We start from the raw sequence: 26,918 nt of genomic DNA, 5'->3' as shown, positions 1-26,918 counted from the left end.
CCTGATGGTAGCCTAAATACTAAATGCCACTGCTTTCAAACAAAGCCTTCATTATCAGCAAAGGAAAACTTGGGCCCAAGCCAGTCCAGACATTACATTTTACAGAAGCATTTCTAACCTTCATTGATACTTCAGTGGCAACATATACACTTAGGAATAAAAATCATTATAAAATAGATGAGCAACTTCAGGAAAGCTACAAATTCAGAACTGAGCACTTGCAAGTCAGCAGTGCTCACCTAACCATGCAGAGATCAGAGCAAATGCCACTGCTTTAGCTGCCTGCTGCACTATGTCTCTAATGATCACTCCTGCAGCCTCAGCTTTCCTCCTTTGCACACTTTTATGGCCTTCCCACTCCCCCATAACACAACTATAGGCTGTTGCTTGAGTTATCCAAGGTAGCAGGTGCAACTCACTGCAGCTTTAAAATGCAAATATCAGATTGCCTGTCATTCCTCTGACCAGAAGGCCATCATCACACCTCACTACAGTACAGTAAATTGTCCCACCAACACATTTCCAATTACTCGGCTGCAATACCATGAATTAGTTGGTAATACAGGAATAAGAAAAAGAAATTCAGACAAAATAGTGAAATTCTGTCAAAAGTGACCCCAAGAGCACTACAGAAGACACGATGGCACTCTCAGTGTTTGTGGAGCAGTGTACACTCCATGGAGAGAGACCTCTGAGAAGCAAGCAGCAACAAATCATTAAGGATTTGAGTTAATGACTCCAGATCGGGGACTTCTTTTAATTCCCAGTAAGCAAGTGGTTCATTCTTAGAGCTATTACAGTGTCCAGAGGAGGATTACTTCTTGCTTCACATCATATACTGTATTTCAATCAAAATTTTGGATTATTTACTGATACCAAGAGAAAAAAAACTCATTTACAAAACAGGCAGATAGTTATTCTGAACTTATATGAAAACCACAAACCTTAAAAACTCCTAAAAATGAGTTATGATCCACAGAATGCTGTTTTTAACCTGTGAGGAGCATGCAGAACTGGAACTGTATGCATTTCTTTCATACGGGAATCTTCGGTATGATCACTATCTGCAAGCTGCCCATCAGCCAAGAAGAGAAGAAAACCCATGGACTTGGGCCAATAAATATACAGAGAAATTTACAAGCCTTCTGGTTGCATTTGGCATTAGTCAGAGCTCTACATGAAGCTTCACATTCCCTCTTCCAAATAAAGCATGTAAATGGCATGGCTTTTGGTTTACTTCCCTCCACTGAGGAAATGAAGTACATCAAAAGAGCAGTAGTCAGTGTGGAAAAACCAGACAATGTTTAGGCAGTTTATTCCTGTTGCTGAAAGTCATGCTAAGAAAACCCTTAAATAAAGCCCGTGGAAGAACTATACAGATTTTAACTGCTTTTCCTTAGGATGCTAAGCAAGAAGCTGCTGTCTTACAGATAGGTTCCATTAGAAGTTCCATGTTTCTGCAGTGCAAAAGCACGTTTTAGTGCTACTGGGTTAGTTCTTTTCTGGGTCAGCGGCGCAACCACAGTTGTCAGCTCTTAAGCACTAAGAGTAAAGCTTCACAAGTCCATTGAGAAATAATTTAACCAGAGCAGCTATTTCTGGTGACCCACAAAAATATCACGGTTCCCCAGCAGCAGTTTAATACCCTTTTCCCTGTTCTCAGCTGACCCTATTTATGCACCACCATCAGCAAGTGTGTTGGCATGAGAATCAGCTATTATGTAAGTTGAATCTGCTGTTGTCAAACAAAAGAAACCAGTGGCGTTCATTTCAGATCCATTAAATGAGGAGGGGAAAAAATAATAACCAAAAGGAAAGGCAATGGTTGCTAAATGGGAAAGAGGAGACAGCAAAAGGAAATCGGCAGCTTTAAGGGGCTTTCCACACCAAGGAAGAATGGTGACACTATAAAAATCTTCTTCAGTTCCACTGAAATTTAGGCAACAGAAGCAGACAATGCCTTTCAGGTTGCAAGAGGCCTCATTTACTGATTAAAGAATCTTTACAAATAGGTCCGAGTAATAAATATAGAAAAATACACAAATTCAGTAAACATTTGCTCAGAGTCTGCAAATACACTAAGTTTAAACAGAAACAGTTTGTGACCATATTGCTTACGGTTAGTCATGTCTTAAAATCGTTCTATATGGCAACATCAGCATGGTGTCATGCATCCCAGCTCTTAAATACTGAATGCTCTACAGAACATAACTCTATGTGCTGTTTTTTGGGTGTTTTTTTTAGGTTAGCAGTGGGACAGGAACAGAAGATCCATATTTGACTAACTCCAAAGGGAATGTTACTGTTTCATTTTCTCTGCAAAGCTGCAAACTGAATCTCTTCCCCAAGTGAAAGCATCAGTAAGAGAGGAAGGAGTCTTTCCTGTACTATGTAGAGTTATTTAGTGCCAGTAGTCCATGACAAAAAGCAGACAAGACTCTGCTAACTAAGGGAGAGATGGAGTAGACTGGTTCAGCTGCCACTGAACACTGAGAATGCATATATAGTTTCTGCTACAAATGAAAAGAACTTTACACCAGTACCTTCCTTGAGTCTACTTTTTAAGAACAGTTTTGTCACTTCTGATAAGAGTTACTGGAAAAATAACAAAGTTTAAGAAGCAGAACTAACAAAGCTACTTACTTAAGGAAAAAAAAATAAGACAAAAGTCAGGTGTTCCCTACATACCAATCCTAAATCCTATTTCTTCCCTAAACACACACAGGCCCACACCTTACACCTGACTACTACTCATATTCCCAACCTTGGAGAGAAGCAGGACATCTAGAGTGTGGATGTTGTCCAGACATCTCCTAACTCGGCAAACAGTTAGGAGATTTAAAAAAGTATAGAAGAGCTCAAACAGTGGGGGCACTAATCTGAGCATATTCTTTCTGAAGGTGACTTTAAAAACACCATAGTATTCTTATGACACTCATGAAAAGACAGAAAATGCTTCTTTCTCCAAAGGGCCAATGCCACCCTACCCAGTTTGACATCAGAAGTTACACCAGCAATCCCCCAGACTGGTCAAAAGAATGCTTTGAAGCAGTTTTTCTAGCTTTGTAGAATGCTGATTCTTAACTAACTTCATACGCCAAAGATTTGGATAAAGGATGAGTTCAGTTACAAACAGACTGTGGAAATCTACATAGTCTACTTGAAGAGTTTAAGTCTCGTAGGGCAAAAATCCTGACCTATGTGTGCTGGAAGTCGCCTATATGTTAACTTATCTTTAGGTGTGTAGCAGCAGGCTTTATTTTCTGAAAATCATTTCCATTTTAAGGCCAGGAATACTGCAAAGGAAAAAATACTCCATTAACTCACATTTAAGTGATCTTGCCTTTGATTTTTTCTGATTTTTTCTAAGATTGCAAGGTTCTCTTTTTCAATGCCTTCATCCTCGGATTTCTTCCCATCAACTGGTTCCTCCTCCTTCATATCGTAATGATCCAGATCTTCAATGTCCTGCAGGACAGAGAGAGATTCACTGTTAACAGCTACACTCTTTACTCAAGAAAACTCTCAAAGGGTATTTACGGGTACAGGCAGTACACTGCACAGCACTACATACTAGCGACTGCAGTGATTGCTGGATGCCATTTCTGCTTTGCTCTGACCTAATTCATCCAGCCAACAGTATTCAAGGGGAGCATAAGGAATCCTTACAATACAAATGAGAGCCAGATTCACAACCTGCTTCTGGTCATAGAAACAAGCACAATTAAAGCTCGATGAGAAATGAAGACTGTAGCAAATTAGCCTATTAAAGAGTGTAGATAGAAAACTGGAAGCTAAGGAATTCTTAAGCCCATTCCAAAAGTATACAGAGTTAAGCATCTTGGAGATACTCTACAAAAACAGACTTGTTTTTCATTTTAGAATCCTAGCTATTTTAGGGAGAGAACATTTCAGTTTTGGTTTAATTATTAGCCAGTCACCGCAGAGCATAATGCCAGAATCCTACTAGATTAGGATAACAATCTCATATGCATACATACTTCACCCATATCTTCCTCCTCCTCCTCCTCTGACGTAACTTCTTCTGTCGTTCCATTCTGCAATGTAACAGTGAGGTTACTGCATTAAATGAACATCTTCCTTTCTTTCACGAATCAGGAAGTCTTCTAGCAAACAGTAAATATGAAAGTTACACTTATCAAGGTCTACAAGTGATTGAAGTTTAAATGGAGGGATAAACAAAGATGCTTTCCTAGAACACAACAATGAAAAAATATTTGCATGAAACAAGGACAGATTTCACATTAAGTTTTAAATGGAAACTTAAAATCCAGGTAAAGACATCCTACTTTTGAGACAACAGCAACAAACACAACAAACAAGCAGGTTTCAACTCATGATATGTTAAACAATGAAAATCAGATCATGGTTCTGACTAGAAAGCACATACACGCTAGAGCTCTATAATTAATTCTTGGTCACATTACCTGGAACAACTGCCACAGCCACTAACATTATACAGCCACTGTCATTACATTATCTGATGACATACTAAAACAGCACACTGAGTTGGTTTTCCAGAGCTTTCTATTGCAGGATAACACTTCAAGCTCAGGAAGTTCGAGCTGCAGAAATAGTTGGAAGCATCATATCCTTGTCCTCTGCTTACCCTTTTTTTGACAAGTAAGGAATGCCCCTACTGTACACACTGCAAGGTACTGGATGGATCTTCCGTCTGACGTATCAAAGCCTCTTATTCAACTTGAAAATTATCCAAAATTTCCAGCTGTGAAACTCTTCCACGAGTTAATTTTAGAGTTTCAAAGCATAAACAAGACTCTTCAATGAAGCTGCTTCCTAATGTTACAGAGGTTGGAGTTGCATTGCTATGTGGGTGGCCAAGGGAGAAGAGCTATAGTATTACTGTTTGGCAGAAGACCAAAAATCAAGCAAGTTATTTGTCATTATTATAGTACAGTCGCCACAGGAAAACCATCTGTTACACTGAAAGAGTCTTTAGACATTGTCATCTTAATACATACAAGCAAAAGCAGATAAAAATCCTATTAAATATACAAAAAGAACATGCTCACTGTCAGTTACCAGTTCTGTTTTCAGCACAAAACATTTTAGTTAAGCAGAACATTTAGCAGCCCTTCACAGCTCTTAATTTGTCAAGTACACCAGAAGTAAACGGGACACCTCAAGCAGACACTTTCTGCCCAAAGCAGCACACAGTCCTGACATCCTATATCTTTGCAATGGACTGAAAAGAAAGGAAAGCATTAGTAGTAAGTTAATTCAAGTGCACATTTTACAATGTCTACACTTCATGAAGCAGCACACAGTGTTTTGTTGTACAAGACATCCAAGGCAATGCTGGATGTAGCACTGCGCAGCCTGGTCTAGTGGCTGGCAACCCCACCTGCATTGTATCACATTTAAGTTCTGGCTCACACAGAAGTTTTAATCATTCCACTGTTTTTTCAACTCAAAGAAAGACAACAAGTCCTTGATTTCCATTAAGGTGCCCACAGTTTTAACTTACCTGTCCAGCTGGTAATGGTTGATCTAACATTTCAACATCTGGATGCTGAGGAAGATTATACAATCTGCAGAGGTCACATATTAATCGCTTCAGTTGCTGGAGAAGCTATGAAGAAAGAGAGCATCTATTTAAACCAAGCCACGGAATAACGTATTTTGAAGTACTTTTGCAAGATGGTAATAACTTTCAGTCAGCCTACAACATTTAAGTCTGCAGGTAGTAGAATAAAGACACGTCTTTTGTCTGCAGTTGTCATAATAAAAGCCACCACAATGGGATACCAAAGACACAGCAAGTTAAAGATGGTTTTTTTCTTTCTTTCTTCTTGAATCAAGCCAAAAAAAAAAAAAAAAAAAAAAAAAAAAAAAAAAAGTAGAGAGCAAAAGAATGATCTCCTCTGGCAGTATAGTTCATTCCAGGCACAGATCTCAGAGCCACAAATCACTCGGGAATAACCAAAGGGCTGTATTCCTCAGGACATGCTGCAGCATTCAACTTCCTTTCTTTAAAGAGCAATGTTTTAAAAACAAAACCCAACAAAACCCACACAACAACGAGGAACAATTTAATTTCCCACATCCTGGATCCCTCTTCAGGGCACAGCAGGGCAACTCTAGAAGCAAACCTAGAAACACTGGCACCAGCAATCACACAGCAATGCAGCAACTTGCAAGCTTCCAGACAGACCAATTCCTAATGCACTGCAGCACAGAAGCACAAATTCCATCGCAAAGAGGGAGGTAGGAACACGCAGCTGAGAGGAGGGATCCCCTTCCTTGACAGAGGTCTGCAATTCAGGGTTAGCTCAATGCAACTGAAAAACTATGGTTTAAATTCTAAAGCAAAATACTTGATACCAGTCTTCCTTCCTGCTACATTTCTCCCCCCAAAAAAGGAATTCATACCACATCCTTGCTCCTTCAGCCATGGATTGCCTTAATCATTACCCTTTATGCTTTTTCATATGTATGAAAGAATTATAGAACAATTTGGGCCAGAAGGTACATCTGGGAGTCACCCTCATGCTCTAAGCAGAGTCTAGCATGATTTTGTATGTGTTAGTGGTAAACAAGGAGACCATACCAAAAGGGGTAGCAGATACTTGTCATGTATTAATAATTTAAATGCATTTCCTGGCTAACATGCAAGCATCATAGGAGAATTTTAGCCACATCAGAATTTACCACGTCAAGTGCAAAGCATCAGCACACACAGCCCGCCTAATGTCTGTCTAAAGAGCACGCTTTTCAGTTTCCCAAACAGCTGATAGTCATGAGAAGTTGTAAAGCAAGCAGAAAGGGCAGAATGATACTGAAGGACTTCAGAGATCTGGTGAAATGCATTTAGCACATCTGCTCTGCTGAGCTCCTGGAGAGCTTAACGCCATTTCTCATTCAGTATTTTAACTGTTTTAACAGTAACCTCTATTATGAGCTCGAAGCAATATGAAACAATAGACCTTTAGCTGAGGTTAAGTGAAAACTGTTTTGCAGCTATAAAAAAATACCCTCAAAACTCTAAGCTGATATAAATTAGTTTTGGTATTCATTTCTGCAGGCAGTTCCTTATCCTTTCCACCCTACCACAGGAAGTGCGTGTGCAAGCTGCTCAAACTTCCTCAATGAGAGTGTAAAGGGTGAAGTTGTAAGGGAGAAAAAAAATCCTCAGTACCCACAAACTCAAGCCTTTTGACCCCCCCAAAGTCTGATTTTGTAAAGTAATTGTCCCTCTTTTGTCTTCATTTTGACATTACACAATGTGGGGCTGATTCCTGAGAAGCCAACGGGCCACCCACAGGTGCTACATTAACCAATCAATTCTGATATCAGAAGCTGTTTTGTTACAATGAACACCTGCATGCAGTTCAGCACAGCGAGTCCCACATATCTGTGATAAACACTTTCCAGCCCAATGCAAGCAATCTTGTACACAGGTAAGCACAGGGAACATCCTGTCTAAAACCCTGCTTTAATCTGCAGCTAATGGGCACATCAGCTTCATGCTGATCCCTTCCTGTAGAAAGGAATTTCTGAAGAAAGCTGGTCTGGCTGTGCATTCCACTATGGAACTGCCCAATGTCTCCCCAGGTGGAGGTCACAGACTAAAGGCCTGTATTTAACATTCCCTTAGCTCTCCTCTTGCCTCTGTAGTCAATGTTTCCATGCAAAGAAAACACTAAAAGAGCTGTTTTTCCTCATTAAGTTCTGATGCATTTCACTAATTATTCTCAGAAAGCCTTAAACTTTTGGGGGCTGAAAAGTGACTACAGTGAAAAATCAAACATTTTTAAGTCATCTTCCTTTTCTTGTTTCAAATATTTTGGATTGCTTTTCGTTCGTATGCTTTTAGAAGGGGAAACTTATGCTTGCAAAGACCCCCAAATAAGACTCTAAACTGAACCCACTGCTTATCAATGTGCTTATTAATGTGAAAAAAACTCAAACCAAAATAACACCTAAATCAACCAGAACTCACCAGAGTATTGCTCTTCTTAATATCTTCTAAACGCTCCAAGACTGAAGTCAGGTTTGGGTCATCTGATTCTACAAACCATATTGGTGATGAAGAGGGGTAAGATTCCTGTTTGTAAAAAAACAACAATGAATAAACAAAAAAAGTTCAAAGCTTTTACAGCTCATTCACATCCAAACTTCAACAGTGCAGTAACATCTCATCTTACCCTAAGCTAGGTAACACAGAAGAAAAGTAACACAGTAACTTGAGGCAACTCGTGAGAAGTCAAACGAATTCCAGAATACTGGTTCTTCTACTATTATGTTGTTTTCATCTTGATCAAACAATTGATCAGCCAGCAGATCCCTGCAGTTGTTTGGCAAGCACCAAAATGCATCCTTACTGACAGTGAGCAGAAATGGGTCCATAGGACTAGAAATCCATTTCATTCTACACAACAAGCCATGGTCTGAGCACATACAGCATGGAACAGACATGGACCACAACCATCTGCAATCCACAACGAGCAGCTTTTCTGTCCCTAAACTGGCACAGCAAGCAGCCTTTTAAGAAGTGCTAGGAAGACCCTCATTGCTCCTTTCTCCATCAGCAGGAGACCAGGGACAAACCTAGGATAAGATGTTTGTTGTCTGCAGACCTTATCTGTTCCTAGTCTGGAGGGCATATCGAATAATCTTCACAAACACAGTGAATCCATCCTCAGACAAGGACTTGACTCACAGCTCAGGTCTGACAATTGAGCAAGAAATCCCACTGAGTGTTTCAGCACACCACAGCGGCTACTTGAACACACTGATGCCTTCTCAATGAATGACAATCCTCCTCTGCTCTCATTCCATTTCATTCCAAGTTCTGCCACATGTGAGGAAACACAGTAGGATGTGATGCTGTCTGCCTTGTGAATGTACAGCACATATAAATTACTATAAGCCCCCAAAACACATTGAACATTCATTATTAGTTTGCTTTAGCTTTTGAAACACAAACAGAAACCGTGCATTCATCTGAAAGGCTTCTCTTAAGCACATCCACTCACATAAGTCCAACTTCCAGCTCACTGCAACACCTTTTAACTTGGCAGATTTGCTGGTAAGTATGTTCTTTTACCTTAATGTAAATGGCACCAAGTTTTTCCTTCTTTAACTAACACGTATTTATGGAAAAAGCTGAGTCTCACGCAGCTATGAGTCACTATATTTTGAAATGGAGAATTCACACACAAACTTCAAACAAACATCCTGACCCTGAGATTCAAACAGGCCGATGAGTTTGTAATACCACAGTGTGCAACCAAAACCAGAGCTTGTGGTTAAGCCAGTTTTGTTCAGAGTTAACTCAGCTGTTTCCTGCATCTGCATCCTATAGAAAGGAGAGATGGATTTAATATACATCATGCAAGAAACATAAGCTTCCCAAATGAGAAGATGTAACTCGTGAGAATTAACTTAGAAGAACAATTCTTTTATTGCACTAGTTACCTGCTGTTCAAAACACTAATTATTACTATTTCTCAGTGGCTAAAAAACAAGATTATTTTGGTCCTATGACTGCACAGCTGACCTTCAGTGACGCTGTGTGTCAAGCTTAGCTGCACAGGTGTCAACCATATTATTATCCGTATTAAGTTGTTGAGCTCTTTCAGGTCACTGCTGTAACAAGGTATTTTCCTCCTCTCTACAATTAAATGCAAAAATTCATCATAACAGAGAAAGGCTAAACATTTAGATTTGGGCAGCTTTCTCAAGATAATGCACACTGTACAGCTTGCAAAGCTAATGCAATTGCTCAGTAAGCCCTGACATGCTAGGATGACATCACACCTAGCGAGCACCAAGGCCCGAGGACAAAGGCTGAATGTTTACAGCCAAGCCAGATAGAATGACAATTCATGGGCTCATCACTTCTGCAGAGTCTTTGTATCAACACCCGGACAGACTGGGAGCTTTGACAACACCAACAGTTCTGGTGCTTCTGGTGCAGAATACAGCAAAAGGATCAAGTCTAATAATAAATGGTACCCAAAAATAAAAACTTAAAGAAAAGCTCCACGTTCCTGCCACCGGAACAAGTCAAGAAGCACCAAGGAAAGCCACAGCGTAACAAGAGAATACCCACAGGATCTCACCATACAGACACTGTTTCATCTCCCAAAATTGCTGATACATTTTAATCATTTTGCTTTTCTTGAATAGATCTGTCTTCTAATTATGACCCCACCCTCCTTACCATTAACTACCCAACAAGGCTGTCTCACTTGCACTGCCCAATAACTTTCATCAAGTTCTACAGACTGACAGCAATACTGTCCTGTTGTCAGTATCAGACTTAAGCTGTTTCTCTATTCCTATAATACTGTTTCAACCCACAACCCTCCCCAACCACACCACACCTTGCTCACGTCCCTGATACTATCACAACTGTACATGGAACACAGGAACCCAAAATGCCCACACATTTTATTATGATAAATGGTCAGAAAATCCACTTAAATCTACAACTTCATCACAGATTGAAGCACCTGTTACCCACTGCCACTTCATTTTCTTTGATTTTCAGATAATCTTTGATTAAGTGCTATTTCTTTATTTCTTGGAAATCTCCTTAGTAAACTGGCTAAATAAAAGTCAGCCAACTGGATTCTATTTCCTAAGCTTTGGCACAATCTCTGGCATTGACAGAAATCAGCCCCATCCTTTTTACATTTGTTTAGAACTAAATTACTCATTTTCCTGTGTTTTAATTAAGAGTTTTCTGGGAATTGCTCTTCTTGTCAGACATTCAGAAATCACCATTTATGTTGTGCAGCCCAAAAGATAGCGAACACATCACAGTGTTCTGACACTTCATTTTCCCATTTAAAGGGAAAAAAAAAATGCCCTTCTCCATATGAAAGAATTCTAATTTCCTTCATAAACTAACAGAGCAGCAATGATACTTTACGTAAAAAGTATATGCAGTGAGAGGTTTAAAAGTCAAATGTAATGAGGGTGTGAAGGGGCATGGTGAAGAGAGCAAAGCCCCTTACCCACCTGCCTTTGATCAGCAGAAGATCTGTACTTCCTCTCCTTTGTGGACTTGAAGACTGCATAGGACCTACTATGACTTGCTGAATGGCTAAATGCATATAAACAGCAGGACACACTTTACTCACTGGAGTTCAGCTAAGGAGAGATCCTTACTTTCCCCAGTGCCACAGAAAGCAAACTCCTGCTAGCTTTAATTTTCTTACAACCTTCCTGAAGTCACAAACCAACAGGCTCAGCTCTGTGACAGCACTTGTACCAAACCACACACTTTGAAAGGAACCTTGATCAACTGACTAAAAAGCATACATCCTTTTAACACAGAAAATTATTGCAGTACCACCCTGAGGTTCAGTGACTGCCTACGCTACCAGACAATCCCAGACCAAGCTGAGTGCTCTGCTTAGAGCCATGAGATTGGAAAAGCTCAAACATCTTCACGGGAGGCAGGTGAGGGAATGCCACAGCCCTGTCCTATGCAGGTTCTGCTCATACATTCATCACTACATCACTGAACACCTTCAGGAGCACATCATAACACAGCTAACACAGTCATGGCTTTCCTCTCCAAAGCACTCTCCAGGGAAGGATACAAATGTAGCAGAGTGTGCTGCTTCAGAATTGTTTATGTTATTAAATATAGCCACATCAGAGAAGTCAGCATCAACGGCATGTGCCTGGCAGAACGGAAAGGCCACCACAAACTGCATCTCCATGGAGGTACCTGTAACAATCACAAATTGTTCCTAGGGAAAATAAGCACAGCTTGCTGCACAAACAAGTCCTGCTGATTGCAGACAGCTACCACAGAAGAGCAGGGGAAGGGAGAAGGCAGTGAACATCCCCAGGAAAGACCTCACCAAACACTGCTTTCCATCCAGCACATACAACCACAAAGCCAGTGACACAACCTGAGCTATATCTATATCTGTGTTCCATCCATGGCTCTATCTAGACACACACACATCAATACCTTAGAAGAAGCCATAACACACGCAAGCAATGCAGGAAAGACAAAACCGTAAGTGGTTATAAACATGAATGCAGATGTGGCATCACAGCTCACACCCTTCTTAGGAACAAATCTTTGCACCCGATCAAGTCTTCAAACTATCCTGTCTACAAAAGATGTCCCACCTGCTGATTCCCACATGTGGAACTGCACTGTACCTTTGGAAAATGAGCCTCGGTGGACTGCACTATCAGCTGCTGCAACAACTCACCCCCTAAAGGCAGTATGCTGCATGCTGTCCAGCTTGCCACAACCACACACAATTAATATCAACTGAAAGCAATAATGCAGAATGGTTACAGAGCTAAGACTTGATCCCAGGCTCTTACATAGCACCTTACACATGCACAGACATATCCCTGTGCGTCTGTATTCTCACCTAACAGCTGTCAGGGAATGGGTGTTTGAGAGCTCACAGTCCCAGTGCATTACACAAGCATTCAAGCTGGCGATGGTTAACCCAATAAGCAGCTGGACACACACAGTGATGACAAAGATGTTCTGACAGTGTGATTCTGAAATACTCCTCTTTCATCACCAGCAGAATACCTTATGTACTGAATTCCTGAAGGAATTCCAGTTACTTGAAACAATCAACTTCAAATCTAGAGTTGTTAATCACCTGCTTTTGCAACGATACCTTTTCTGGATGTATTTATAGGCACCAACAAGCCAAGCATGGCTTCTAATGAGGTTAGAAGGAGCAGTTACAGCTGAGTTCCAACATGCCACACTCTCCCCCAGCCCGACTCTTTCCAGGAGATGTGCTCTTGCTTTTAGCACTTTGAATACACAAAGCCTGATGACACTTCTGCTGCCACCCAAAAACCCAGGCTTGCCCTTCCTTCCCTCCGGTCTCTTCACCTTCAGAAGTGCAGGTCTTTCAAGCATTCAGACAGCTCATTCCATACCACTGAAGGCACAGTGCCCTTCCCCCCTCACAAGTCAAGAGCCTTCCTCCTTCCAGCAGCCCCACACGAGGCTCCAAGCTCTCACAGCTGCTGTGACTGCTGTTAAGCCACCCACCTTCAGGTTACTGACATTTACAGTCACTTGTTCTCCTTGGAATGTGAGTATTGTGGAGTTCCACTAACATTAACCATTAAGAAGTTAAACACTCTTACCACAGCTATTTCCCAGCTCAAAATTCAAGGGAACCCCTGGCACCTTGAATATCACCACAAACGAGCACTTCAGTTTTCTTCCAAAGCCACTATGCGTGTTCCAACAGAGCGTACATTCCCCCCTTTCTGAACACTCACCAAAGAGGCTATCAGGAAATCTGCAGCTGTGAAACACTCTTTCTCAGAGGGGTTAAAACTCAGAGCTCTGGGATGAAGGAAAATACTAAACTTCAAGAAACCCTGCACTTGTTTCTCTACAGTTACTTAAAACACCATTCAGAATGTCTTGTATGCATGAGATAATGAGAAAGGTAAAGCATGTAGAATCATGACTTTAAATCCACGCTCAAAGATTACAGCTGGAAACAGGAAGCTGGCACCACACAGGCTAACAAGCATGTTCATTTCCAGCAAGGATCAGCTGGGAGCCGTTCTGTTCCCACTAGTCCCAACCACAGCGAATGCTGGCTGACGTGACATCTGAATGTTACAAAGCATCTTGCTGTAAGCAGTCATTCAGTTCTCCAGCTGTCTTCTGGGAGCAGGTGACAGTCGTTTTCACTTCTTCTGCAGAGCTTACAGCTGAAGAAATACAGAATGTTTCTTAAATCATAAACTATCAAGTCTATTAGAAAGGATGTATTACCGTTCATAATCCAAAATAAACAAACGAACTTGAGCCAGGAATTCACGGTTCTGTAACCTTTCAGTGCTATATAGAGGTAAACAACCTGACACTGCCTAACAGCAGTTTATGCTGAGGCAAACCTGAAATAGCAGTTATTTCTGTTTATCAGCCTCTACTAACATCTGTTCCTATTCAGAAGTTTTGACCTTCTTTGTTGCTGCTTTTCAAACAATTCAAATACTACCCAGAGAATTTCTCCACGTTTCTATCTTCCACCCTCCTGATAGGAACTCATTTAACAAACAAGCTTTCACTCCAGTTAGACTGCTGGAGTCTGCTGCTCTCACTTTAGTTGTCACTGTAGCAGATCAGACGCTGGCATAAGCCCACTGTATCAATGCTGGCTCAGGAATTCCACACACAAGCAACCCCGAGCACCAATGAAAGCCCAGACAGCGCTTGGCAAGCAGCTCCCCATCAGCAGTGCTGGCTTCAGCAGTCCTCCCCAGCATTCACTCGTTCCTTTGCCCTCTGTTGTGCTGGTACAGCTGTCTGCGCAGCCACACAGTGAACCAGACTGGGAAGTTATCCAGATCAACAATGACCCAGTAAAGAATTTCCATGTGCCAGCCAGGTCCTTCACCCAGTAAAGTCAGTTCTGGCCACCTCACAATTCACACAGCCTCTGCTGTCTGCTGCCAGCAGGATTACCAAGCACACAGGACACAATCATACTTTGTTCTTCCTATCAGCTCCCATTTTTAATACACGTTGAGGGTACCAACCTATCAATAAGCAGCATCCACAGCAGAATATAGACCAAACGCCTACAGATTTATTCTCACCCATGTCTCACAGGAAGAAGTTACACTATATGAGCACAAATGATCAGCTCCATCAATAACTTCTTATTTCACAGTGTTCCATTGTGGACAGAATGCCATAAAGAATTTGGAACTGCGACTTTAATTTGAGAATAGGAAACACTTTATACACTACTCCCTTATTCACACTGCACTGACAGAAAGCTTTGACAGAAGGGTTGGAATTGTATCCCTTCTTCAATAAAAAACAAATAGTAAGAAAAAAACAAAGTATCAATTGTAGCAGTGCATACTCTTCCTTCTTGTGGCATAAGGTAATAATAACAGGCAATGCCAATTACTAACACTTCGATTCTGACACTATCCAATAACAACAAGCATAAAACCACGACAGACAGCAACTAAAAATTGGTGGCAACACAATTCAAACCAACCAACCTACACAAACCATGAGGTGACTCTTTAAGAAGTGAATGAGTGACCCCAGTCAAAGCTGCAGCTCCTTTAAAGTTAGTGAAAATCAGAAAATTCATGAGAATTCACAAGGTATCTCCCTGTCTTGGACAAAAGCCTCCCGAACAGTTAACAAAGAATCATGCTGAGTAAAGAGAATTGAGTTCTTTTCCATAAAACTTCCAATTATCAAAAGGCAGAGAGAGCTCCTGTGAGGACAACAAACGGTCCCAGTTCTGAAACAATTACATAAGCAATTCATATAAGTAGCCTATTTGGAGTAAGAGCTATTTCCTAAAGCCTAACATATGCTAGCATTGATATGTGAAGCCCACCACCATGGCATTCTAGGATATTTTTGGCACACTTCACACATTATACAGGGAAGAGTGCAACTGGCCTGCAAAGTCTGAAGTGCTGGCTGCAGCTTTTCACACATAGCACAGCTAAGCTGCAGCATCACAGAGTTAAGTCCTACGCCTTCCACAGACAAACCATTCCTCCTCCTCACAGTATTTCTTTTCCAATTACAGTCCTGGCATAGAAAGAGAAGAACACTCACTCTTTGCTCTTTGTTTTGATAAATAAAACAGCATGGGACAATTTCTATTGTACGAGCATTATCTTCCCTAAGTTACCTGAGTGCCTTCCTTAGAACTCCAAGTACACCTAATTCTACTTAGAGAAACATGTTATCCAGACAGGGCTGTGCATGCTTTTTTTAGTCCTTGTATCCACATGCTGCAAGACAGAGGTTTCAGCCTTGCTATGGAGTGCCTAGTCACGTTAAAAAACACATCTGTGGTTTGAACTGGAAGCCTCATTCATTATGCGGTTAGTTCTGCGTACAAATAAATAACCTCCTTAAAAGTCTGTCAGCTGTCTAGGCATTAGTTAGGAGTGTGTTTAATATTAAAATCTTGTGCCTTTTTAAGAATTAGATGATGTCCTAATGTACTTGCTTTCAGTATATAACTTGCCGAATGCTTCAAAGGTGACATCTCATCCATTCTTGATGGGAAAATAAAGTTTTCTCCCCTCAATTGCAGTTACCTACAGACATGAACCTTACCAAGCATCGTCTAACTCTGATTTAGCAGCAGGGTGTTTTTCAGTAAAGCTGGAGATTTTTCTCTCCAGCAGGGTATAGCAGAGTCAGCCTGGTCACATGGACTGAGCCTGCTGATGTGTGAAGGATATGGTTACATGTCACAGCCCTGTCTCTGTTTGGGTGCAAAATCCGCTCCCACAGAGAGCTGGCACAAACCCTATGGCTACCTACAAGAAGCACTTTAAGGACTCACAATTCCAGTGGAAGTTCTGTGTGCAACTGGAGTGACACCACTGTTGAGCTTATGAATTCAATTGGAACACTACTGCTATGTCAAAAGAAAGCCTGGAAAAAAAGAAAAAAAAGGAAAAAAAAAAAACCAGAAATCAGAGTCCAGAAAGCAGACACCACTGCTGGCACAACAGAAAGGGAATGTGAAGGTGCACAGCCTGAACAAGTTCAATAATTAGACAGTTCTGAGGCATAAGGAGCAATGTTTCTGACAGATGACTCCACCCTACAGTGTCTCTTAAAGTAATCAAATTAACCACTTAAATTCCAACACAGGTAACTAACAGAAAGAAAGGCAGGCAGACTTGGAAATGTTTGTTTGGCACCTTCTGAAGAGCTATCAGACAAAACGCAGCTCTGTACTGCCAAGCACTGCTCAGTATCACAGGTAGAGCACTCCCAGGGTGCTGCAGCAAATGCTTAACCGTGGCAGTCCCACAAACTCGTATTGCACACAGCCAGAATATCATCCTATAAATTCCAGGGCTGACTTCTAGTCAAGCTGTGGAACTCAGTCTAGGGCACTCTGGTGGAGGAGATCCATGCATTTCCTATGTAGATACTCTCCTTCACCTCTCCAGGACATTGTTTGCTCTTTCCTCTGCCTTCTCTCTCCAGATACAAGAAAATAAAGGGATCCATTGTGAGAACCAGAGCACCTCAGTAACCAGGTCTCTTTTCAGACATGGTGCAGAAGCTGCTGGAAGCTCCCTTCCCTACCAGACTGTTCTCTATCCACCAACTTCAGTGCCTGCACACACTGCTGGACTGCTTTCACTTCAGCTGAAATACTGAGGTGCCTGAATAAAACCAACAACAACAACAAAAAAGAAGTAATTATTGAGTCTTGTGCTTCTCCCCCCCTTAACAGCATCCCTAAGTGTCCAGATGTTCCAACCAATGTAAGCTCTTGGTGAGTACAAGAAAGATCCTTGAGAATTTCATCACTACTGTAGAAGTTAAACTCTTAGGAAGAACCAAATAACTGAAGTTACCTATTTGTGCTGCAAACACAGATCCTTAAGATAGCAGCTTCTGCTGCAGAGAGTGAGTCTCCTCCCCAAAGAAAACATTTACCGGTATCTTAATAGCCTTACCAGCTTTTTTTAGCACCATAATTTCAAGTTATAGCTCCCATGGTAACTTGATTCAGCTCTCCAGAAGCCCTGCAGATCAGCTGAAGTACAGCAAACTAGAGTTACACCTTTCCAGTTTACACTACCTACAGAAATAAACTGGAGGCAAGCAGGAGCCTGGGCCAACAGACTCAGTGGGGGGAGGAGGGGAAAGGAGAAACTTCAGCCATAGTGAGCTCTAACACCTTTGTCCAAAGCCCAGGACACAAGTCCAGCAGTTACCTTTCTTTCTGACTCTCCCTGGAGCTTCTTGTTTGCCTCATGAGAGCCATCCCCTGCATCTGAAGCTGCCCCCTCCCACTTATTTATAGCAGATAGATAAATAGCCACCTACCTCAAAGAGCCACAAATTAGTCAACACTGGAAGAACCAAGCTGCTCACAGGCAACCGTGAAACACAAGTTTCAAGAAGTTCAGGCACAACTTCTTTTTAAAGCAGAAGTCTTGTCTTTGTAGTTTGAAACAAGCCTTTTCCAGCTCTTTTTGGAAGCAGATCCCACAGTTCTGACAGCACACAGAAAGTCTCCTGATCCCTAGGGCAAGTGACTGCAGTAGCCAACTACAGGTACAGGACACAACAAGGCCAGGAGTGACCTCAGCCTGTATCTCACTGGCTGGAGCACACCTCAAACCAAGGCCAGTAAGCACGTGGGCAGGGTTTGATGCAGGGTGAGAGAATTACCAGTGAAAATACTTTGGACAGAGAAGCTTCAGAAGCAGAAACGCACCACAGCACAAATCCAAGGCACCGAGCTCTTCGAGCCTCCCTGTCAGCTGTCACCTGACAAGGAATAATGCACTGAACTCAGCTGCCAGCTGAGGACACAGTTATCAGACCTTCCCTTTAGTTCTTAAAGAAGAGATTTAGGAAAAAGATCGTGCTGTGGGGAGAAAACAGGCTGCTCCCTAACGAAACTTCCTATTACATAAAGAATACTTGAGGAAAGTTGCACAACCACTTGTCCGATACACCGTATCTAAACACCAGAACACTGATGTGTCCTGCTGATCTGACCATTAAATGACATCTTAGGCTCTGCAAGCGCACACCAGTATGGAGTAAAACATGCAGATCACAGAACTGACTTCCCAGGCCGTCAGCTGCGAAACCCTGAAACTCTCTTAACACGTCTCTTTCCATTTAACAAAGTGACTTTAAGACAAGCGAACATCCTGCCAAGAGCCAGCCCCGCCTGGTCTGCACACACATTTCTATCCTTCGAGCACTCAGATACTTGGACTTGCGCACAAGTTTCTACTCCGTGCCGCCTGGACATTGCATACTTTTATAGGCAAAGGACAGACGAGCTGCGCTGCTCACCTCCCTCAGACGCACAGACCGACTCCACGCTCACCCAGCCAGAACTTTTCGGTGTTTTGCTTCTCAGCTGAACGCCGATAGGGCACTCAGGTCCGCTTACAGCAGGAGCTGCTGCGACACAGAGACCTTCAGCACTTCCCCGTGTGTGAGTCAAGCACTGATCCACCAACCCTTCCACATGTTTAGGCCCTAACCGTGGACTTTTAAAGCCGGAGGACTTAGAACGCCGAACGTTTTATCTCGCATCCCTGCTACTCGTTAATAACAAACAACGAAGAGAGAGAACGACAGAGCGCCTCAGGTCTGACAGCGCTGCCGGCACAACTTTAAACGCAGCCACCAGCCCCGGCTGGGTCCGGCCGCTGCCAAATCCCGACGCGGGGGAACCGAAGACCCCGCGCTGACCCCCGCCCGGTCCAGCAGCGCCCGGCCCCGTCCGGACGGCTCACACCGCGCCCTTCGGTCCGGCCCGACGCGACCCCGGTCCGCTGGCAGCAGCCCCCCCCGGACCGCCCGATCCCAAACTTTGTTTGCGCCCGGCGGGTCGGCAGAACGAAGCGCGGAGCGGGCCCGGGCAGCGCGCAGCCCCAGCGGCCCCGCGGCGGTGGAGGCCGGACCTTCCCCCCCCCCCGGCCCCGGGTCACCCCGCGCCCCCCAGGACGGGGCCGAGCCCCCGGCCCGCACCGTGATGTTGCAGTGGATGGTGAGCGGCGGCGGCGGCGGAGGGCCGGATCCCGGCGGCGGCGGCAGGAGCACGAACTGGCAGTGCAGCTCGTCCAGCTTCCAAGAGACGATGCGGAAGCGCTCGTGGTCCTTGTCGAAGATGGACTCGAGGAACTTCAGCTCGGCCTTGAGCCCTGACACCGACATCCTGGCCTCATCTCCGGGCCCGGGCCTGCGCCGCCTCGCCTCGGCCCGGCCCTGGCCCCGGCCGCGCCTGCGGGGCGGAAGATGGCGGAGGGCGGGGGCCCGGGGCAGCCCCAGCGGCGGGGGACGGCGAGCGCGGCGGCAGCCCCTCCTGCGGCCTCCCGCGCTCTCTCCAAAGGGCGACGGCGCGGCTCGCTCCCCTTCCCGTTCCCCCTTCCCTTTCCTCCCGGCGGGCTGGGCCAGCCCAGGCCCGCCCCGCCCCGCCCCGCCCTCCCCGCGCTAGGCCGGCCCCGCGGCCCGGGCCGCACGCAGCAGGGCTGGCCGGGCCCGGCCCCGCTCCGCCCCGCGGCCGCCGCCGCCCCCGGGCTCTGCCCCGTCCCGCCCCGCCTCCCGCTCCCCGCCATCACGTACCTGCGCTCCCGCACCCCGCGCTGTGCGCGGTCCCGCAGCCGGTCCGAGCAGTCAGCCGGCGTCACCCAGCAGCGCCTGTGCGATGGGTTGGTACGAGCAGAACTCGATGTCTCGCTGCGCAAGCTGCAAAGGAGCAATAGAGGCCAATTAAAAACACACACACACAAAACGCGAGTGTTGTACTGAAGTTCCTCTGCAACAGAGTCTGAGAGCAGAGCAAAGTGAATGCTCACAACGCTGAGGGATGGAGGCTGCCCCAGCTCTGTCTCTTCAGGACGTATCCTCTCTGCATCCTCCCTCCTTCAACACTTTCCATCACTGCTTCATCCACTGGCAGCTGTGCTGGGGGTGAGGACTATCTCTCCAATGGCACAAAGAAATTACTGCAATACAAGTCACACCATTGAGGGCAATTCTTGCTTTCCAATCAGCTTTTAGTTAACATACCAGACGCACACATGGACACACCTGTTATTTTTTCTTTTGCCTTTTCTAAATTGCTATTTTATATACAACTCCTTAACTCCAGAGCAACTGGCAGCACTTCACAAAACACAACCTGAACCTTCTCAAACGCCGAGAACTCCCATTTCAATCCAGGCAAACAGAGGAGCACAGGACCAGCTCCAAGCACCTGCACCTGGGGGCCTGACAGCTCCTGTCCTTCCATGGGGAGACCGTGCCTTGCTACAACAGAGGCCAGGAAGGAGCCACAGCAGCTTTCCTAGAAGGGCTGCAGTGCATTGGTGCTGACTGTGGAGCCTGCAAAGTGAGAACGGAGCAAATATGACAGCTGTCTGTTGAGGTACTGTCACAAAGAAGGTTTAAGCATAAGGGCAAATGAGCCATGAACAAACAGCAGAAAATTACAAGTCTACTTATCAGAAAGGGAGAACCTGGAAGAGCCTTTCTGTGGGAACACCGGAGACAAAACCAAACCAACCAGACCTTGTTATGTGTTACATGGTACGATGCATGAAACAGCAGAGGAATGAATCTGGTGACTCAGCCCTATTTCACTCACACAATGGGATTTCGGCCTAGAATGCCTCACTACAGCACAGAGGTAGGTAGGCTCAGCAAGTTCAAACGGCTGTTTTGTCACACCCTTTCCAGAACTCTCTCTATTCGTCCTCTGGGATGTTCTCCCTGTCCTCCTGCACGGCTCCCACCCTCCTGCCCTCGCTGCCTGTGCCATCCAGGTTAGGGGCAGCTGCATGGTGCGGACATGCGGGCTGGCTGGGAGGTGCCATGTCTGTGCTGGCTGCCCAGCTGGTGGGAGGCACCCAGCGATGCAGGCAGCATGGCGTCTCCCGGCCATCTGGCAGGCCAAACAAACTGCTACATTGGCCAAGCACGGCCTGCGAGCCATATGTTGTTGAAGTCTGGCAGAACATTCCCCTGTTCCTTCAGTCTGCCTTTTCGTCGCAGGCTTCAAGAAGCAACATGCAGCTGCACAGCCACCACTCCCCTACGTTCTGTTGCACTTCTCCATATTTAGCAGGCATTGGGCAATGCTGTGACACCGCATTGCTGCCCATGAATTCGTTTGTGTTAAAGTTGTTGAGAACACACACTGGGGATGCCTTGTTCTCTGCAACACAGAAACTGCTTCAGAGGTGTAGAGAGCTGTTCATCATGCCTGACTCAGTCCTTCCTTCAGGGACTTGCCCAGGGCTTGACATGAAAGTTATGTTGGTCACAGGATGACTTAGGAAATCCTGACTTTCCCCAAGACCAAAATGAACACAAATGGGAAAAGACCTGACATTTCTAGGTAACAAAGGAAATAAATCTCGATAAAGAGCCTCAGGAGCACTGCATTCAATTCCAGTGATTACAGACACCCTCAGGTTTCCCTGATCGATACTGCCTGTAATCACCATCATCTTCTGCCTTCTTCCTATCTGGAGATCTTTGACATCATGGGGACCTCCCTCTACTTATTACAGAACTAGATTTCCCCTCCCACGGGTCTGCACTTTGACCAAACCTCCCTGTTAGGAAGAGGACATGCCTTCATAGTCCTCTGTTTCTTTTATCTAGAACAGGTTTCTCAAGAGCCCTCAATTGAAACTGACAGAAAACAGAAAATTCCTCATTGACTTTTCAAACAGAACTGGCAATAAAATAGTTTTTTTTCCATTAGCATTTACTGCTAGTCCTGTCTCCAACATCTCAACTACGTACGTCCCTGGTGGGACAGAGAGCCAAGTAGCAATGGATGAAGAGAAGTGAAGATGAGTCCAGGTGAGCTGTTAAGAAGGAAACAAATGATGATGTAGGATGAGCTTTGATGGAAGCATCAGAAGCTGCTTAGGACTCATAGAAAGGACCTTAAAAGAGCACAGATGAATCTCAGTGCATTTGTTCTTATTGTTCTTGTGAATGCCTCTGTCAGGTGTGCTGTGTTTCCAGCTTCACCCCATCCTGAAGCATTTGCACACTCAGGTGCCTATCAGAGGACTGATTAGACTCTCTGAGAATAATTTATGGTTCTATGTTTGCAGGTTGTTTTTTTGTTTCGTTTCTGTTACTTACAGCTTAGCCCTTAGAAAGGGCCTCTGTTTAATTCTGATCTCACTTTTCTGAGATAAATAGCAAGCACGAAAGAAGGAAGTGGCATTTTAGAGGTAAGACCCCAATCTTTTGTAACCCCAAACCCTAGCAGAAAAAGAAAGAAAAAGATGAGGTTCATGAGATGGGAGGGAAGTCTGAATTGGTTTTGGTGATGAACAATCACAGAATGGCCTGGGTTGAAAAGGACCATAATGATCATTCTAACTTCAACCCCCCTGCTATGTGCAGGGTCGCCAACCACCAGACCAGGCTTCCCAGAGCCACAATACACAATATTCAATATCAGGCAATTTGCTAACAGTTCACCTTGGTGTTGAACAAACAATTTGTTTTTTTCACAGGCAGCAACAGAATGCAGGTCCAGAAAAGATAAATAATGGTGGATGTCCTCATATAGAGAAAAATAAAGCAGGAAAGCTTAGCTGGAACTTCAGAGAAGGCAGAAACAGTGAGTCAACAAGATCCGGCTTTTCCAAGATACAGTCCAAGCTGCCTCAGTCACTAAGGCCACACCTTCATGTCAGCTCCTGAGCTCTGAGCAACCTAGTCATGGCTTCAGTAATGAAGTTGCTTGCAAAGTGTTTTAGGAAAACAGTATGTCAGTGCACGAAAGTTAAAACACTTCTGTACAATACGGCTTCAAGAAACACAGCAAACAATGCAACCAAGATCGCTCAGTTCCTCAAATACCTCCTTCAATTTTAAAGGCTGCAACAGCTAAAGAATATCCTTTTGAAACCAACCCACCCTAAAGCAGCTTTAGACAAATAGAGCCCAAATTTTGCCAGGGGAAGTTGGCAAACATGTGTCAGCAGGCACTTATTTTACATCCACAAGCTTTAATATTCAGCAGACCCTAGCAATGTAACACAGTTTTACCCAGAATGGTCTCAGACCGCTGAAGTAGTTTCCAGTCCCAATTCTGAGTCCATGCCTGTGGTTGTTGACAACTGACTCAAATAGGTTCCTCCCCAGAGTGTGTTGCTCAGCCAGCAAAAAGCATTTGCAAACCTGTATAAGGAACAGCAATAATTCCTCTGCAAAGACTTCTTTGCTGTTTGTAGATTTGTCATTCTAGCTGTATTCATACTCATGTATAGCTAAGCAGTATATATTTCAGGACACTCAAAACCTAAATGATGTCTGCAAAGCAAGAAATATGATTTTGCTCCACGTGAAAGTTACAGGAATTGATTTATTGGCAAAAAGGTATCTGAGGAAAGCAAAGCCACATTAATCAGTCTTGCAGCGCTGCAGATGGGGATTAGGGTCCGCTGTATGAGCATATCCAAAACCACACTCTTGGCATGCAAGTATTTCAAAATGCACTGGGAGGAAATACAACTTGTGTTCTTTATGGTTCACGTAGCCTCTTAAAGGCAGATTAAAAAACGCATGTATGAAAGCAGTAAGGAATCATGCAGCTATATCTGAAGCTTGCCATTTAATAACAGAGCAGAATGAGCCATGGCAAAAAAAAAGGAAAACTTATTATCATAATTCCAAAGCCCCATCTGGGTGAGAGCAGAGGTGGCTGCATGTAGCATTATTAAGAGCATTAGAATACCTTCCCTGGACACCCCGGGACTCAACCTTTCTCTGCAATCCACACAGAGACATAAGCTCTAAGGGGCTCAGCAAGCTTATCTTCCCTTGTCAGGACAGCAGCTTAAAAGGGATGGACAGAAGCAGAGGTCAGATGCCAGTCTCAGTCCTGCTGAATGGCTCTTTAGGTGGAGGGGGAGGCAGGTAAGTGGGCAGATCATTAGATGGAGGACTAAAATCGCTAAGATGCACATTAAGAACAGTTAAACATGCAACATTTCCCTTTCTTTTTCCTTATTTTGATAAGCAGTGTAATAGTTAAATCTATCAGTACTTAAAATATCAGCACAGGGCATCTGAGTCAGCAAGATACCCCAACTCCTCAAGTCTGGAGCCTACACTACAGCAGCTTTGTTACAGACTTGGAACAGTCCCAGTTGCACTGCCTCTGGCCATATTCCCACCTTTGCACCCTTCTTGCTCAAGGGGAGCACAGAAAACACCATTGGAGCTGTCAGTGTCCACACCTGGGGTGTTGTCCAACCCTGTGTGCTGGGAATGCTTACAGGGGACATGGAGCAGCGAGGCTTGAAGGGGGCTCTAGGCCTGGGACCCCTGGAAAAGCTCATCTGTTTGAGCTCATTCTGAAGGTTTTTATAGAAAAGAGTTCACATCAGTTCTTAAGTTGCACCATCAGTGCACGGCAAAAGCTTTTTTTCCTCATTATCATCACAAGAGGGCAGGCTGTACTTTACCCAAGGTCACACACTATCCATTGGATTTAAAACACCGGTGAGCTAGGCTAGTGGTTTTCAATCAGTCTCTGATTTGGAGGTCACAGGGGTCCACAGACAACAATACTCTGCATCCAGTAACCCTTAAACATCCAACACACACACAAAAAAATTGAGCTTGTTAGATAGCACTAAAGTCAGATGAGAATTTTCCCTGCCATAAAGATGATTCACTGTAAGAGAAGACCCATGATTACTGAGAAAACATCACAGAAAGCAGCAGTCAGAACAAGACACAAGGTGAAGCACAAAGAACAAAGTTAGCAATTACAACTCAGTAAATCTGACTTTTCCACCAGGCGATGGCTAAAAAAGCCATTAAAGCAGATGGAGAATAGCGGACACGTAAGTAGTTATATTTGCCCCAGAGTTTATAAAGAAAGAAAGCTCCTGTAGGATAAAAGTGTGCAAATCAGAATCATTCAATAAAAGTGACCCAGCAGAACCAACACGTCTGGCTTTAAACAAAAGACTAAATCATAACAGTTCATAAAAGTATTAATTTACATGACTTCTGATATTACAGTAACCACTCAGCTTGACAACTGGCTTAACTGTGAAGAAGGAACAAAAACAGCAAGTTACTGAGCAGAGAAGGGTATTTTGCATGTTTAAAACAGATCCTGGTGCTGCTGTGTCAGACTGTTCTTGAGCCTTTCATAGTGATTTAGCAGAGACAAACAAGTGACAGTATCAGATGAGAGAGAGGCATTTTGAGTAACAGGGAATGGGAGGAAATAATTCCAAAAGGTATGGAAAGCTGTAAAGATCAGAAGTAAAACATAATCTCCATATGAGGAAAGGATGGGTAACCTGGGTCTGTTCAGCCTGGGGAAGACTGGGAAAGTGGGGGAGATCTAATTAATGTTAATAACTACCTAAAGGGAGGTGGGGGGCAAATGGATGAGGCCAGGCTCTTCTCAGTGGTGCGCAGTGATAGGACAACAAGCAATGGCCTAAAATTTGAACATAGGAAGTTCCATACAAACATGCAGAAGAACTTCTTTATGGTAGGGGTGACTGAGCACTGGAACAGGCAGTGGAGTCTCCTATGGAGATATTCAAGACCCATCTGATGCCGATCTGTGTGACCTTCCAGCCCCTGCGATTCTGTGACAGTTTATTTAGCATTGATACCTAGAGAGGAAGCTGAACATCCATCTAAGCGAGAAAAACAAAGCGGAACAAACACGACTTAAACGTCGGCCCATCCTCACTACACCGGCATGGCGTTGTCGATCCCTGTCTCAGGTGGGGCAGCACTCTCAGCCCTGGCAGGGCAGTGCCTGGCAGGGTCCCGTGCGCTCCCGTTGGTAACAGCGCGCAGTGCAGTGAGCGCGCAGTGCCACCCGGCGCCGAGCGGCTGCGCTGCACGGCGGGGATGGGAGCAGGCGTCCCCCGCAGGCGGACACACAGCGCCAGGCATTCGGCCTTACCTGCAGGAGGAGACTTATTGATTTATCTTCGCAGTCACAGAACGGTGTACAGCTTCCCCTCGAGGCACGGAGATTGGCTGCTTGTGATTTAAAGTCTTTTTTTTTTTTTTCTTTTTTTTTTTTCTTTTCTTTTTTTTCCTCCATTCACACACATTCAGCTTTTTGCATGTGGAGGTTTTAGGAGCAGTGATGTACCAGCGGGTGGAGCTCTGTGGATCTTAGCAAGCACGAAGACCTGCCGACGAGCTACAAGAATGCTCTGAACTGGAAGCAAGTTGTGATGCAGCTGCCTTCTTCCCATAGAAGCCCATGGCTTTAGGATCTTGTTTCTGTGCTTTCACAAAGTGTCACAAATGCACTGCATTAACTGTGAAGTTATTACCACCATTTCTGCCTACCCAACATTAGCAGAACAACACGTTGCCTTTGCACCAATTT

The 26,918-nt window shown here is 44.3% G+C and overlaps 1 protein-coding gene across 3 annotated transcripts in view; it reads right to left on the bottom strand.

The window, feature by feature from the left end:
* UBE2Q2 (ubiquitin conjugating enzyme E2 Q2) overlaps window positions 1–26,543 on the bottom strand; it is a 37,170-nt gene extending 10,627 nt beyond the window's left edge. Inside the window, exons 1-6 of one of the 3 annotated variants that reach the window (XM_085515868.1) lie at window positions 26,481–26,543; window positions 20,126–20,248; window positions 7,985–8,089; window positions 5,510–5,614; window positions 4,002–4,058; window positions 3,328–3,468 (exon numbers count right to left, since the gene is read on the bottom strand). In XM_085515868.1, coding sequence (XP_085371994.1) covers window positions 3,328–3,468; window positions 4,002–4,058; window positions 5,510–5,539 — 228 coding nt within the window. In that variant the 5' untranslated portion in view covers window positions 5,540–5,614; window positions 7,985–8,089; window positions 20,126–20,248; window positions 26,481–26,543. Of the gene's footprint in view, window positions 1–3,327; window positions 3,469–4,001; window positions 4,059–5,509; window positions 5,615–7,984; window positions 8,090–19,531; window positions 19,771–20,125; window positions 20,249–20,358; window positions 20,425–26,480 lie in introns of those variants that run through there. The other 2 variants (XM_085515867.1, XM_015872468.3) reach the window with 2 other exon arrangements.
* Window positions 26,544–26,918: the final 375 nt, after the last annotated feature.

This window comes from Coturnix japonica, chromosome 14 (genome assembly GCF_054131305.1).
Source record: "Coturnix japonica strain WE chromosome 14, WE-NBRP24, whole genome shotgun sequence".
Lineage (NCBI taxonomy): Eukaryota > Metazoa > Chordata > Aves > Galliformes > Phasianidae > Coturnix > Coturnix japonica.
The sequence above is the reverse complement of the archived record's forward strand: the minus strand, read 5'-3'. Positions and strand labels throughout refer to the sequence as shown.